At 47.8% G+C, this 15,947-nt stretch overlaps 1 protein-coding gene across 4 annotated transcripts; it reads left to right on the top strand.

The window, feature by feature from the left end:
• The first annotated feature begins 653 nt into the window (after positions 1 to 653).
• Positions 654 to 5,080, top strand: FXYD4 (FXYD domain containing ion transport regulator 4). Of its 4 annotated transcripts, XM_047826272.1 has the most exons (9): positions 716 to 779; positions 2,263 to 2,322; positions 2,807 to 2,923; positions 3,151 to 3,183; positions 3,323 to 3,346; positions 4,018 to 4,092; positions 4,199 to 4,235; positions 4,656 to 4,693; positions 4,893 to 5,080. In XM_047826272.1, the coding sequence occupies exons 3-9, from the start codon at positions 2,881 to 2,883 to the stop codon at positions 4,910 to 4,912; spliced, it is 270 nt and encodes an 89-aa protein (XP_047682228.1). In that variant the 5' UTR covers positions 716 to 779; positions 2,263 to 2,322; positions 2,807 to 2,880; the 3' UTR covers positions 4,913 to 5,080. The 4 variants fall into 4 exon arrangements, with proteins under 4 accessions (XP_047682229.1, XP_047682231.1, XP_047682228.1 ...); XM_047826273.1 differs by lacking the exon at positions 2,807 to 2,923 and having other exon boundaries at positions 654 to 779; XM_047826274.1 differs by lacking the exon at positions 3,323 to 3,346.
• Positions 5,081 to 15,947: the final 10,867 nt, after the last annotated feature.

The following is a 15,947-nucleotide window of genomic DNA, read 5'->3' as shown; positions in this document are numbered from 1 at the left end:
AGAGGAGTTTGGCCAGCACCACATGAGGCAGATATGGGGGTGCACAGAGGGAAGCAGCCCATTCTTCAGCCTGAGCTGACAGTCTTCCTCCTGGTACCATCCCTCCTCCCATACTCCACGGAGTAGGCAGGAAACCACCCTAGGCCAGGATGGTTTCTAATCCCAGCCATCAGTTTCCCTGGAATAAATGGGTGTCAGGGCCTGGTCAGAGGGTGGGCGATCCTGAAGGGTGCCACCAGCCCCAGCCCTCCCACTCAATAAACATCCAGTCCAGGGAAGAGCAATGGGACCATTGAGCAAATGGAGCCTCAGGCCAGTCCCTGACTCCTAGTTGATCTGATTACACCCCACACAGAAGTCCTGGAACCTCCACTGCTGACACAAGAACCCAGAAACATCCTGTGTCCCAGCCCCCTCTGGACCCCTCTTTTAGGATCTAGGTGAGCTAAAGAAGCTACAAGTCCACCTTCTGCTCAGGAGAAAGGTCTGAGACCCGGCCCATCCCTCTCCCACCACCACCTTAGCCTCTGATGGCCCTGGGGCCCCTAGGAGTTCAGCTCTGCATGGGGTGTGGCAGGACAAGCTGTCTCCAGAGCACGAGGGGGGGGGGGGGGGTGGAGAAGGAGCTACAGCAATCTCAAGGAATCTGACTAGTTCCCTCCTGCCTGATGGCATTGTTGCCCTGGGCGGAGTTGCTGGGTTTAAAGAGCCGGAACCCACCTGGATTCAACACAGCCCCAGCAGCCTCTCCAAACCTGCCTTTTGCACCTGGCTCTCAGGTAAGCAAGTGTCTGCTAGGATTTCAGGGCTGCTAAGCAGAAGGGTGGGGGAAGAAGGGTGAGGGTGGAGGAGGTACCTGTCTGAGGAAGGGGTGGCAGGTGCCTGGGTATCATCAGTAATAGGATGCATGTTTGAGGGTTTTGAGGATTGGAGGCTACTTGCTCTATGACCACCATCATATGGACCGTGGGTTAGGGTTAGGGGCTGGAGGAAACAGAAGCCAGCCTTTGGCTAAGGAGTATGTAAAGTGGAGTTGCAACCCTCATTATTGAGGAATCCCAGGGTGGTGAGGGGGGGACGAGTCCAAAGGAGGGCTAGCTGCAGAGACTGTTAAAAGCCGACAAACTCCCATGTCCAGAAGCTGCACATTAATAGTCCTCCCGTCCAGGACAAAAGGACCTATGTATGTATGCATGTATTTATGTATCAAATTGGCTTTATTAAGCGATTCACGAATCAGGCAACATTCCACCTAGCAAGTAAAGGGCTATGTATTTGTTTATCGTAACACACATTTCATTCCTTACTATGTGCTAGGCATTATTCTTAGGCTTCACATATAGTAACTCATTTAATTCAATCATAACCTTTTGCAGTTACTATTAATTATCCTCGTTTTACAGGACACTGAAGCGCAGAGTGGTTAAGTAACCCACTGAGTCACACAGCTGATCAGTGGTTTTGAGGGAATTAGAGTTCCAGCCCTTTGGGCTCAGCAGATCACAACAAGGGCTTCAGTTTGCAACAGCTGACAATCCCTATGCTTGCCTGCTGCTAACAACATGCAGAAAGCTGGAAGGGGTCTTATCTCAAGGAAACAGCCACCCTCTGAACTAGTAAATAGGAACATGCATAGTTCTCACCCCAAGGAGAAAGAAAAAAGGAGTAATGATCCTTCCATCTGTCAGTTTCCTGTCAATAGCAGTCTGTACTCAGAGTGGAATTTGGGGCCGCCTTGGAACAAGATTCCTGGCTGGGGCTGAGGTGGGTGGCTCTCACCTGCCTCCACCACCACCTTTCGCCTGCTCAGCTGCTCCCTTCTCTGCTGCTCAGCCCAGGGTGGCCCTTTGCAGAGACTATCTTGGAATTCATCCTGATAGTGCCTGAGGCCCAGACCTTTGGGAAAAATAGCTCAGGGTGCCTTCGCCTTTTGAGTGGGGGTTAGGAAGGCAGGCACCAAAACCTGAGTTAGCACAGTAGCTCTGCTTCTCTGACCGAGAGTCAGGCATCTGATTAAAGACTTTAACGAAGACTTTAACAAACCACTTACTACGTGCAAGCACTGTTCTAAATACTTAACTAGTAGTAGCTCAATATATGTCACTCCACTAGTCATTACTACTAGAAATTGGTAACTTTCCCCAAACCACCTCATAAGCCAAGTGCACCCTTGGGATTTGTGCCCTGGTTCTTTGCCTCAGGGACTGTGAGCCTCTGGCAGGTCAGGGCTATCTGACCCCAGCCTGTCCCCCTCCCCTGCAGCCCTGCCCTGAAGCTGTATCATGAAGAGAGTGACCCGGGCCCTTCTCCTCACATTGGCAGGTGAGTCCCCCCTGCCCCCAGAAGTGAACCTGCTGCCACTCACCCTCCCACCAAGGCAGTGAAAGCGAGGGCAGCATCTCCCAAAGGGGGGGGGGGGGGCCTGATGTCGAACAAATGTGTTTTCGTTTAAACCATCAATTTAAAGAGCAGCACTAAGGAAATAATAATACAGTTAGGAAGTGGATATTGCAAAATTGTCCTACATGACTGAACTTTGGAAAACGGTAACCATCTGTTGGCATAAAGAGAGAAGCATTTCCTGGGGCGCCTGGTAGCTCAGTCAGTTAAGTGTCCGACTTCAGCTCAGGTCATGATCTCACGGTTCATAGGTTTGAGCCCTGCATTGGGCTTTGCAATGACGATGCTGAGCCTGCTTGGGATTCTCCCTCTCCCTGTGTCCCTCCCCCACTCACACACTCTCTCTCAAAATAAACAAATAAACTTTAAAAAGAGAGAGAGAGAAGCTTTCCCTATTCCCTAACAGGGCATTGGCCAGAGTCTGTGTAGGAAGCTTCTCAGAAGAGGGTAAAAAGATACCAACACACCATCCCATTTCATATGCAAGAAAGGCTAGCAGGAAGCAAGAGAAATAGCAGGAAGGGTGAGTTGGGGAGGGGGGGGCATGGCTATGGGGTGAGAGATAAAATCCCAGGGTTGTATGGGGCTGGGAAAGGTGTGAAGAAGGAAGGGAACTGGTGACTCCAGGGTCCCCCCTACCCATGAGGCTGGTTCTCATCTTTGCCCTTCTGGGCTGAGGTCCTGCCTGCTGATTCATTTTGAGACCAGTGTCACGAATTAATACAGATCCCTCTGCTTTTTCCCACCCAGGCCTGCCTGCCTTGGAAGCCAATGATCTGGTCGGTGAGTGAGGCCCCAAACTGCCCTGCTCCTGCTGCCCCACATTTTCCCTCTAAGACTCCACATGCTGTCTCCTGGTTCTGGTCCTTATTCTTTCTTCTTCTTTTTTTTTTTTTTTTTTCCTTTTCCCCCTTTCCCACAGATAAAGACAGTCCCTTCTATTATGGTAAGAGCTGATATCCCTCACCCCCACCCCGCACCCCTACCCTACCTTTGCCTATCCTGGCTGGACCTCTTTGCTAGAGCTTAGTGAGGGCTGATGAGGGAAGAGCAGCAAGATGGGGCTGGGACTGGGGATTGCAGAGTCAGCATGGTCTATGAAAAGAGTGAAAGGCCAACATGCAACATGATCTTTGGGAGAACTTCATTCCAGCAAGGAGGGAAGGTGCCCACAGGATATTTAGGAAGATTTGTGGGGGAGGGGCTGGAGGCTCTTGGGTCCCCAGGTATCTCACCTGATCCTCCCCTTACTCTCTCACTTGCCGCTTTCCCCAGCACCTGGCTCTTTGCCCTACAGCCCCCCTCTTCCTTGGCCTGGTTTCTTCTTCCTTGGCCTGGCACTGTCCTCTAGTATCCCTACACACTCATCTCCCCCCTAGCTTCAGCTCAAGTGCCACCTTTCAGAAAAGCCTTCCTTCTTTTTCTGTGCCCTTCTGCTTATGTTTTTCCCCTAGTGCTGTTGCCACCAGATATTATACGGTGTATCTATTTACTGACTTGTCTTTCTTGTTGCCTGGAATGCAAGTGCATTTGTACAAGCAGGTGATGATAAATATCTTTTGAATGAGTGAGTGGAGTGGAGCCAGGCTGGTGCCAGCTCACCCTCTGCTCCCCCAGACTGGGAAAGCCTGCAGCTGGGTGGGATGATTGTCGGAGGGCTCCTGTGCATCGCTGGAATCTTGATAGCCCTGAGTGAGTGGTGGGCTGGCAGGCAGGGCATGGGGCGGGAGGTGGGGGGGGGGGGGGCATGGCCCAGGCTCCCCAGGTTCTTTGCATTGACCATCTCGTCCTCTCCCAGGTGGAAAATGCAAATGCAAGTACAATAAGAAGCACAGGTGAGATAGGGCCCCTGTTGTATGCACCTGGAGCTAAGCACACCTATTTTGGGGTAAAGTTCTGCAATTAGGAGGAAGAGGAGAGCCTCTTGGCTGCCCCCTGGGCTTGCAGTGGGATTTGTTATTCACAGATAATCAGCCCCAAAGCTCCCCCAAATAGGGAGAGAGCTATAACCCTTGGTATTGTTTTGTTTTTTAAAGTTTATTTTATTTATGTTGAGAGAGAGACAGAGACAGAGGGCACTTGCGCACATGCTCAAGCGGGGGAGGGGCAAAGAGATTGAAAACAGGTTTGGAGCTGTGAGCACAAAGCCCCACAAAGCCCTGGGGAGGGGGCACCAGGAGTCTTGATGCGGGATAAGGACAGAAGTTTGGGGCGGGGAGGGGGGGAGATACTAATTTCATGTGTCCCTTTCTCAGCCCCTTACCTGAGAGAGCCACTCCACTCATCACTCCAGGTGAGACGGGCTTCTCTGGCTGCTTCGAGAGGCTTCCAGGCACTCAGGGAGGGTGGCCATAGTATTTGAGTTGTTAAATGTTATGCCATGTGTAAGGCAGGACTGTCCTGAGCCAGCCCAGCCTTGGGGTCTCCGGAGGCTGAGGGGGTTGTCTTGTAGTGACCAGGTCTATGAGGACTTCACCCCATTCTCTCCTCAGGCTCTGCCAGTACCTGCTGAGCACAGGACCAGCTTTGTGGCACTTTCCGTACCAGCTCCCATGCTGTTCCCTCCCCCCTTGGGGCCCTTACATGATGGCCTTTCTCTCCAAAGCTGGGCCCTTCAGCTCCTGTCTGATCAGGACACTGTCTAAAGCTTATTTCTAAATTAAACTGTCTCACTCCTCCCTCCACTGGTCTTGTGACTTTCTGTGGGTCTGGTTGGGAATAGGCAGGCTGGGCAGGGACTCTCACATCTTGCTCAGGAATGTTCAGGCCCTTCAAGTGGCTGGTGGGTAGGGGGTCCAGTGGATTGCTAAGGTTTCCTATGGCCGCATGTCTGTCCTAAGGCCCACTCCCCACATGCCCTCCACTTTGAAAACCTCCTGATAATTGATCCCTTGCCTCATCCATGCACTGTGCAAGATACCTCAGTGTTCTATCAAAAGATCTTACAATTCCCACACCTTGCCTAGAGACCCTAGAAGTCCCAGTGAGCCAGGTACCCATGACATCCTCTAACCTAGAATGACCCCCAGGGGCTCGCCCTCCACTAAGGTGCCACCTCACTCAGTGAATACTATCATTCACACCACTCAGGAAATGAAGCAATTCTTTTGTTGATTCACCCCAGTAAAACCCAATATAACCCTCAGACCAACCCACAGACCCTCTGCCCACCCTAGGTACTATCCTCTAGGACCCTACTATGAGCCACATCCCAAGGAGCCCTGCATAGTGCACAAATCTAGGTCCCCCAGTATGTCCAAGTCCACTCCTGGAACACCTCACTTGAAAGGTCCCTACATGTGCAGAGTGGGGCTGGGGAAATGTCTCTCCCACCTCAGTAGCCATCTGTCCTGCTGCCTCATCCTTCATGCCAACCTCCATAGCCCAGGATGGAAGGAGTCAGGTGCACTCAGTCCAGCCCTCCCTGCATAGGCCCTGGGGTGGAGGCAGGCCCAGCAGCAGAGATCTGCCCTGTCCCAGCCAAACAGTGGTGCACAGTCTGGATCTGGGGTGATGGGACAGCCATGTTGGTGCATCTTGGTGATGCTTGGTGTTGCTTCAAGCCAGCTCTCTCTAATGGTGCACTGCTCCAAACCCTCCCTCCACTTCTTAAGGGTGGTGTGGGTCCTGTGGAAAGTATGTGTCCTAGAATTCAGGCCCCTGACTTGTAGACTTGGGTTAGGAGGCTATAGCAGGGGAGTCTGAAAGCTGAGGACCCTATCTTCTGGTTGGCGGCCCATCCCAGACCCTGAGGTCTAAAAATGAGATTCATAGATCTGCTTAGGGCCCTTGAAACAGGATATATAAGGAGGTAGAGGTAGGGGAGAGTTCCAAGGCTTGCCCAGAGCTGCAGCAAGAACTTCAAGAACCTGAGTGAGACCCAAGACACCTGGTTGAAAGTGCAGCCACTGTCTGAGTGACCAAGGGCAGCAGGGAGCCATGGAGGTTGGCGGCTGTGCCAAGCTCATCACCGCCAGGACCCATCCTATAAGGCCCTTAACGTCCCAGGATTCTGAGCCTATGCATGCTGTGAAGGAGATACAAGTGTGTTTCAGCGGCTGGAATGCGTGGGCACCAATGGGTGATGTGTTCGGGTTAAGAGGTGACATTTGAGCTGAATCCTCAAAGGTGAATGATTAGAGGCGTGAGCCGCACAAACATCTCTCCTGGTGGAGAGATCAGCGTGTGCAATCGACCTTTTGCAAAGACCAGAGGCAAGTCAGTATGACTGGAACCTGTGCGATGAGATCAAAGAGGAAGGAGGCAGTTGCGGCCACTACTGGCAGAAACACCGTCCCCTCCTGAGTGCGGGACGTGGGAACAGGAGGAAGGCTGAGAGCACAGGGCACGCAGCCCAACACAAGGCAGCAGCCGCAAGCACCACACAGTCAGAGCCTCAGAAGGTGGCTTCCAAACTCGCTCTGCAGCCCTGGGGAGTGGGGTGCAGGTCCCTGTCCTTGGACATGTAGGATGCTGGTGTGCGTGGATTGCATTTGAGAAGCTAAAAATGAGCTCCACCAGGAAAGCAAAGTCTGTGGCTGTTGGTGGGGCTAGAGTGGCGGACATGGAAGCCACGTGGTCAAAATGCCACCTTCTGAGTGAGGGAAAACTGCTTTCTTTTTGTTTTTAAGTTTATTTGAGTAATCTCTACCCCAGGGTGCCTGGGTGGCTCAGTCTGTTAAGCCTGTGATTCTTTATTTCAGCTCAGGTCATGATCTCACAGTTCCTGGGTTGGAGCCCCACATAGGGCTCTGCACTGACAGTGAGCAGCTGGCTTGGGATTCTCTCTCTACCTCTCTCTCTTTGCCCCTTCCCCCCAAAAGTAAATAAATAAACTTAAAAAATAATCTCTACACCCAATGTGGGGCTCGAACTCATGACTGGAAATCAAGAGTTGCCTGCTTCTCTGGCTAAGCCAATCAGGTACCACCCCCACCCCCCTTCCAACTGCTTTCTTCCTGAAACAGTTAGGTCTTTACCATCACGAGCCTAAGAAGCTCTGCTGTTGGAAATCCTACTAGTAAGAAGGAAACCCCACCCTTGCCTGGGGGACTTAAATCACTTTTTTTGGGGGGAGGGGGGAGTTTATTTACTATTTTTTTAGTATTCTCTACACCCGACGTGGAGCTTGAACTCACCACTGGGGGATCAAGAATAGCATGCTCTACTGACTGACCAGCCAGGTGCCATGGGACCTAAGTCACTTTGACTGGATATTCAGGGATTCCAACCTGGGCGCCCGCTCCGGTAAAGGGTTTCTGGACACGACGACATTCCACATCCATCATAACATTTTAGTTTCCTGGCTCCACTTGGCAGCGGACCCCAGTCCCAGTCCTGCTTTGCTCTCAACCTGCCAAACACGGCTTTATTGCAATTTCGGCTGAACAAGTTGCACACTTCCCTCAAGTCCTATAAGCAAGCACTCTGGGGTGAGGGACTCCACAACCCCTACACCTCCAATATGTGGGACTCCTTCAGTGCCCAGCATAGTGAGCCTGACTTTGTCCAATTACAGGTGGGTACCTGGTGGTTTAGGCTGCTTCTGCCTGACCAAGGCTGGGGCAAGGGGCAAGGGGGCAAGGCTCATGGAGGACGTCGGGGGGTCTGGCTTAATTATGGGTAGAAGTCAGGGAGTGTGATAGGGATGGTAATGGGGAATAAGTTAGCCTGTGTGTTAGACAGCTGGGCCCTGGAGTTGGGCTGTGGATTCCCATGAAACACAAGTCCAGTCCCCACCTCCTCACCTCACCCCCACCCCCAGTCGGAAGAGGGAAAGGTAGCCATGGAATGAGAGGGGTCTCTGCTCAGGGTTCCTGTGTGAAATCTCTCCCGGTGCCTCAGAGACCCCTTCCCCGGGCCCAGTGCTCCTTGGAGGGGTGTGACTTTAGTCCCAATTCCCTTCCTTTTGCCCTCTTCTCCCAGAGGAGGAGCTGCCCAGAGAACCAGAGATAGCAAAAGATAATTTCTATGTAATTGAATACTTAGTATGTGAAGGGCATTGTTAACAAACATTTCACACCTTAACTCAATTTGTATCATTCCATCTGTGCAGAGGAGGAAACCAAGGCTCTCAGAGGTTCTCACAGGCCATCTTGCTCCTGAGCTATTTCTGAAGGACTGGGCTACCCTGCCTTTCTGGTATTTATCACTATCTGGGAGAAAAGCCAGTGACTGTGCCTGCTTCGGGACTATATGTATCTTTCCCCATTGTATGTATATATGTATGTATATGTACTTTTAATGTTAAGTGCTATGCCCAATGTGGTGACTACTTGACAAGAGTTACATGTTCTGGTCTTCTATCTGGCTAAGTCAGAAAAGCAGGAGGGTCTTGATCTTGGGGTCATGAATTTGAAGCTGGGTATAGAGATTACTTAATTAAAAAAAAGAAATTGCATGCTCTACTGAGTGAGCCAGCCAGGTACCCCCTCCCCATTTTTAAATTTAAATAATCTTATTCTTTTTCTAATTGCAAACATCTTTTATGCTTGTAACAGAAAACTTGAACATTACAGAGATAATGAGTAAATCAATTTTTAACCCAACACCCAGAAATAATCAAGGTAAACGTTTGATAATTCTATTAACTCTGTTATATATAAATACTGTTCTCTCTCTCTCTCTCCCTCTCTCTCTCACACACACACACACACACACACACACACACACACACATATCTCATTACTTTGTATTGCTGCGTAGTAGTCTGAGGGAGAGCTTTTCAAGTAAGGGCCTATTAATGAGAAAAAGTTGTTTTATTCTAAGACTAGTAACTTAAACACTGTAATATTTGTTTCCCAGAATGTACAACAGCATCTAACTCTCAATTTTTTAATTTCTAAGCAATCTCTACATCCAATGTGGGGCTCAAACTTACAACCCTGAGATCAAGAGTGCTCTACTGACTGAGAGCACTCACTCTACTGAGTAGTTCATACTCTGACTGAGCCGGCCAGGCACCACTTACCCTCAATTTTTGTGTAAAATGCTGTAAAACCCAGGAGAAGAAGTAAGGACCAACAGCTAACATGAGGGAGTGACTGACTAAGTTCTATGCCCGGCTCTGTAGAGGGATTTATCACTCAAGTCTCAACCCAGCCAGAGGAATATTCTAACGGGAAGATTAGAGCAATTCTGCTCAAAATGTACCAGGGATACCCTATTTACCTTACAGAAAAATCCCCTTTTTTTTTGTTTAAAAGTTTTTAAATGTTTTTATTTTTCAGAGAGCGTGAGCGAGTGCACAAGCAGGGGAGGAGCAGAGAGAGAGGGAGGCAGAGGACCCAAAGTGGGCTCTGTGCTGACAGCAGTTAATCCAATGCAGGGCTCGAACTCAGGAACCGTGAGATCATGACCTGGACCAAAGTCAGATGCTTAACCAACTGAGCCACCCAGGCACCCCAGAAAAGCCCCCTTAACATGGCCCATAGGCCCTACTTTTGACCCCAGTCCCTACCAACATTCCATCCTCACCCACTGTCCTTTCCTACACTCGCCCTGCTTCCTAGGTACTGTATTGTCTGAACACCTGTTGTCTGCAACCTCAGCCTTAAGGCACTGCACTCCTCCCTCTGCTGGCCATTTTCCCAATTGCCCAGCATCCCTGCATCACCACCAATGAACTCCCCTCTTTTAGGCCCTTTTTGGAGGCCTCCTGGCCACCCTACAACTGCACCACCACCATTTGTCCTCATTACTGATTGCTGCTGCTTCTTTGTACTCAGCCCTAATTCATATACTATTTATGTTTTATTGATTTATTTGCTATGGTCTCCCACCCCTACCAGAGTGTAAATTCAAATTGGTGCCTACAGAATTTTCTGAGTTTGGGTCACAGATTTGGCTCTTCTCAAGTTATCATTTTATGGTTTCCACTGAGTACATATTGGCCATTTTGAGCTTTTTGTGTTCTCAGGGTAATTTTTAAAAGTCTGGCTGCATGCCTGCCACCAATCCCCTCTTAAATGATAATAGCACATGGGTCTTGTAATTATCCTATGCCTCCAATATATGTACACAATATCTAAACCCTATCAAAAATATCCAGGCATAAAAAAACAAAGGACGCCAGACAACATAAACACAGAAAAAGAAGATGCAGATATTAGACTGATCAGACCATGACTTTAAACTGTGACTGGTATGTTCAAAGAGAGATGGTATATGGAGAGTCTCAGAAGAAAACAGAATGGATGCATTGTGGGGTAAGCCGTGTGTACTTCAAAAAGGCACGCTCAGGTTTTAACCCCCAGGACCTGAGACTATGACCTTATTTGGAAATAGGGTTTCTGCAGATACAATCATTTTAAGATGCGGTCATACTTGATTAGGGTGGGCCCTAATTCAAGGACTTATAAAGAAGAAAATTTGGACACAGGTAGAAGGCTATGTGACAAGAGAAGCATAGATAGGAATGATGCAGCTGCAAACCAAGGAACGCCAAGTTTTCTGGCAACCATGGAAGCTAGAAAGAGGCATGGAAGGATTCTTCCTTGCAACTACAGAGGAAGCATGACCTTGCCAACACCTTGATTTTGACTTCTCATCTCCAGAGCTGTGAACAAATTAAATTTTTTGCATTATGTAAAAAAAATCAAATTTTAGAACTAAAAAGGTTTTTTTTTTAAGTTTATTTACTTATGATCTCTACACCCAACACAGGGCTTGAACTCAACCCCAGGATCAAGAGTCGCACACTCCACCAACTAAGCCAGTCAGGTGCCTCAGAATTAAAAGTTCTTAACTGGAGTTAAGAACATAACTGATGCTTAACAAGTTAGGCTTAGCTGCAGAGAAAGAGTGAATTGGGAGATAGATAATAAGGAATATCAAGATAATGTAAGGAGATGGGGCGCCTGGGTGGCGCAGTCGGTTAAGCGTCCGACTTCAGTCAGGTCACGATCTCGCGGTCCGTGAGTTCGAGCCCCGCGTCAGGCTCTGGGCTGATGGCTCAGAGCCTGGAGCCTGTTTCCGATTCTGTGTCTCCCTCTCTCTCTGCCCCTCCCCCGTTCAAGCTCTGTCTCTCTCTGTCCCAAAAATAAATAAACGTTGAAAAAAAAATAAAATAAAAAAAAAAAAAAAAAAAAGATAATGTAAGGAGAGAAATGCATTAAATAATTTAAAACTCAACATTTACTAATGATTAAAAAATGTACATATACTAAACCTGAAGCAAATGGAAATTCTCCTAATTTAAATTTTTGAATGTTTATTCATTTTTGAGAGACAGAGAGACAGAGCACAAGCCAGGGAGGGACAGAGGAGAGAGGGAGACAGAATCCGAAGCAGGCTCCAGGCTCTGAGCTGTTAGCACAGAGCCCAACACATGGCTCAAACCCACGAACCGTGAGATCATGACCTGAGCTGAAGTCGGACGCTTAACCGACTGAGCCACCCAGGAGCCCCAAATTCTCTTAATAAAGGGTATGAGACCAAAAAACCAATCTTTATCTTAAGGATTTTTTTTTTTTAAGTAATCTCTACACCCAACGTGGGGCTTGAATTTATAACCCCAAGATCAAGAGTCACATGCTCCACTGACTGAGCCAGCCAGGTGCCCTGACAATATTTTAAGGGAGAAATAACAAAAGCTTTCTCTCTGAAACTGGGAATAAAACAAGGATGTCCTCTCACTCCACTTTGTTCAGCATCACGTTTCTAATGATAAAAGACAAACTTTGATCTAAGAGCAGGCCACAAGGCAAAAAAAGAATAAAGTACATAGGGATTAGGAAAAAAAACAAAACAAAACAGAACTATCATTGTTTGCAAACACCATTTTTTTACATAGAAAATCTACATTTAAACCTGCATCGATAAGTAAATTTATTGAATTCAGCAAGGCCACACTCAATATAAAAATCCACAGTATTTCTTGGGGCACTTAGGGCACATGGATGACTCAATCGGTAGAGCATGCAACTTTTGATCTTGGGGTTGTGAGTTCAAACCCCACGTTGGGTGTAGAGTTTGCTTTAAAAAAAAAAAAAATCCATAGGTTTTTTTTTTTTGTTTTTTTGTTTGTTTGTTTGTTTTTTTTAGTCCTAAGAAGTCCCAGCAACAAGCTAAGCAAATCAGAGATACCATGTAAAATATAATACTGGAAGCAAATCTAATGGAGTATGTGCAAGAAGCTTTACACAAAAACTAAAAACAAAACTGACATGCCTTAAAAGAACCTTATGATTTGATGCCTCTGCCAACACCACAGAGCATGGGTGGCGGTTAATGCAGAGTGAGCGTTTGGAACAGTAAATAGCTCTGATATAGGGGCACGGCCTTGATTCATAACACTCAGGGTCTGAGCTGGGATTGTTCATTGAGACTTGTCAAGAGACACCACACAAAACCATTTATGAACACAGATACCTCGATCATGGGGCCTACTGTCCTCTGTGGCAGATGGCAGGGCAGCTTGCAGGACCCCTGCAGCCTTTTGGTCACCTAATAATTGGGTAGGAGCAGTATTTTCATGTAATGAAATAAATCCAAAATCCAAAATGTCTTCCCAAAAATTATGTCTTTTAGTGATGAAGTGTCTTGACCTTTACTTTGGAGGAAGAAATGTCCCAGATCCGCCCAAAGCCAAAAGTTAGCAAACACTTCCTGTAAAGTCTCAGATTGTACATACATGAGGCTTTGTGAGCCACATGGTCTCAAATCAAACTGCCCACCTCTCTGTCAATGTAGCACAAGAGCAGCCACAGACAAAACAAACGGACATAGCTGTGTACCAATAAAACATTTACAAAGAACTGGTAGCAGGCCAGATGTGGCCCCAGGACCCTAGTTTTGCCTATCCCTGCCCAAGACTATCTGACTTCAAAAAACTTCCATGATGTGGCAGAGCCCTGAATTCTTCCTCCCTTTAGCACACAGAATTCTGCTTCCTCCCCCAACAAACACAATGAAGATGTCATTAATACAGTGGAGCACGGCAAGGTGATCAATGTCTCTCCAGACTCTACTATGTAACAGAGAGCAGGAGAGTTACCACAGCCCTGGAGAAGTCAGGGAATGTGTTCTGTTATGAGGTTAAAATTTTTAATCTCCTCCTTGATGCTGATTAAAGGAAATATATTCATTAGGTCAGGAGTTCTCAAGTGCTGGAGACTTGATTTATACTGGCAAGGGCACCTCATTAAGCACTGAATTGTGCTGAGATAACTTGGTTAATTTCCTGGTCATCCACTATCCTCTACCAGAATGCATCTGCTGTTTGCTGAAACCACACAAATTAAAAAGGCATTTGCTTGCCTTTCTAAATTAAAAAAAATTTTTTTTGAACATTCACCTTTGAGAGAGCGGAAGCGAAGAGGGCAGAGAGGGAGACACAAAATCTGAAGCAGGCACCAGGCTCTGAGCTGTCAGCACGGAGCCGTATGCGGCGGTCGAACCCACGAACTGTGAGATCATGACCTAAGCTGAAGTTGGATGCTTAACTGAGCCACCCAGATGCCCGTTTGCCTTTCTAAATAGTCTGCAAGCATGGTTCAACCCTCAGATGTTGTGGCATTTCTCCTTATTCACAGTATTGAACGGAGAACACCAAGAGGTTCCCCTTTGGCCTTTCCTGCCATTATGGCTCTTAATTCACAAGCCAAGGATCCAGTGCAGGGGGGAGGGCAGCTGTCAACTGCCTAATGTACCCCTTTGTACTAATTCACTCAGGGAGGTACCTACAGGGGTCTGCAAACTTGTTTGACCTACAGTGAGATGAAATTGGCCTGCAAACTTGGCCTTCTCACATTCCCACTCTAACAAAGAAAATCCTGATTTTCAATTAGCTTTCTGCTCATAGAGTCAAAGAGTAATATCTGGGGGCAGAAAGTTGACAGACCTTATAGCTGTGCCTGTGTGTGGACCCTGTCCATACAGAGGTCCTAGTCTTAACCACAGATCTGGCCCGGTGCAGCCCCTTACTGCCTTTGGGTTCACTGTCCATTATGGCAATCATGCTTACCTCACATGTGATGGAATCCCTTTAACCCTTTCTTGTACTGCCAACCATGGCTGTGTTTCCATTAAGCTTAAAATGCTTGTGCGCTTCCCTAGCACATTCCTTTATCAACTTAAAAGTGTCCTTGGGCCCTCCCACAGAACATTTTTAAAAATTTATTTAAGTAATCACTATACCCACATGGGGCTTGAAGTCACCAGCCCAAGATCAAGCGTTGCCATGCTCTTTCAACTGGGCCTGCCAGGTGCCCCTCTACAGCACACTTTTAGCTGGTGTTTTTCCTGCCTTCATATAGTAAATCCTAACATGCCCACCTGAATCTGATGACCCCTTTCTCAACAGCCAGCATCCCTTCCTCCAGTAGGTTGCTGTCTCCAAGCTTCAAGAGTTGACTGCAGCAGATTGTTAGGATGGATTCCAAGCATTTTACTCAAAATTTAAATCCTTAGTCACAGGAGATGCTGGTTATCATTTACACTCAACCTTCTGGTCCAGCATCCTCCAGACCCCGCCCTGTCCACACATATCAGGCCCTGGCTGTTTGGTAGCATCTGCATTTCCTCCTGCAGTAGGGCCTCTCCTTTCTGTGTCATGCTAAGTCCTGATACTAGTTTTCTGGAACAGAAAAATCAGCAGAATTTCCTTGAAGGTACTAGATAGCAAATTATGTTAGGTTTTGCAGGCCAAGACATATTTAAACTTTTTAGTCTACTAATAAGAATGGGATTCATTTGGGGAGTTTTTAACTGGGGCTCCCTGACATTAAATTGATTCATCTGTAAAACCCATTCTCAGGTCATGCACCATGTAAAAACAGGCAGCAGGCTGGATTTGACAGGCAGTCTGCCAATCCATTCTAGAAACAATACCGGAAGTGGACTTTGATGAGGACGTCGTCTTATAAATCACCTACCACAGGTGAGGCCTCCAAATAGTTTTACTTCTAGTAGGAGGGAGCCACTACTGCTGGCCCAACAACTTCAGATAATATAGCACATTCCTCCGGATAACCCATCCCAGGTTCTTGGAGCCCACTCCTTCCTTATCTGGACCCTAAACCTAACAAGGGAGGTTTATACGGGGTGAATATACTCCTTAAAACTTCACTGCCCTTGGGGCGCCTGGGTGGCACAGTCGGTTAAACGTCCGACTTCAGCCAGGTCACGATCTCGCGGTCCGTGAGTTCGAGCCCCGCATCAGGCTCTGGGCTGATGGCTCGGAGCCTGGAGCCTGTTTCCGATTCTGTGTCTCCCTCTCTCTCTGCCCCTCCCCCGTTCATGCTGTCTCTCTCTGTCCCAAAAATAAAAATAAAAAACGTTGAAAAAAAAACTTCACTGCCCTATCAAATCTTTGTCATTGCAGGTTTCTTAAGCTCTCAGGTGTTCCTCAGGTGTTCTACCTGGTTTCTGGGTCTTGACCACCCAGGGCCTTATTAGCATCCCTACGCACTATTGCTGGAGACTTGGGAGAATGGTAGACCCATGGGATGGGTAGAGACCCTGTGAACATGGCTAACATCAGGTGCATGAGCCCTGCCTCCCCAGAATCTCACGTTACCTACTCATCAGAGCGGACCTTCCTAGTT

This window comes from Prionailurus viverrinus, chromosome D2 (genome assembly GCF_022837055.1).
Source record: "Prionailurus viverrinus isolate Anna chromosome D2, UM_Priviv_1.0, whole genome shotgun sequence".
Classification (NCBI taxonomy): domain Eukaryota; kingdom Metazoa; phylum Chordata; class Mammalia; order Carnivora; family Felidae; genus Prionailurus; species Prionailurus viverrinus.
Note: the sequence above shows the minus strand (reverse complement) of the source record. Positions and strands in the feature narration are given on the sequence as shown.

Excerpts from the sequence above, each read along its gene's own strand:
- FXYD4 (XM_047826272.1), top strand. The coding sequence starts at position 2,881 with ATGCAAGAAAGGCTAGCAGGAAGCAAGAGAAATAGCAGGAAGG. Across the intron at positions 4,093-4,198 it reads TGGAATCTTGATAGCCCTGA|GTGGAAAATGCAAATGCAAG; the intron begins GTGAGTGGTGGG and ends GTCCTCTCCCAG. Across the intron at positions 4,236-4,655 it reads AAGTACAATAAGAAGCACAG|CCCCTTACCTGAGAGAGCCA; the intron begins GTGAGATAGGGC and ends TCCCTTTCTCAG.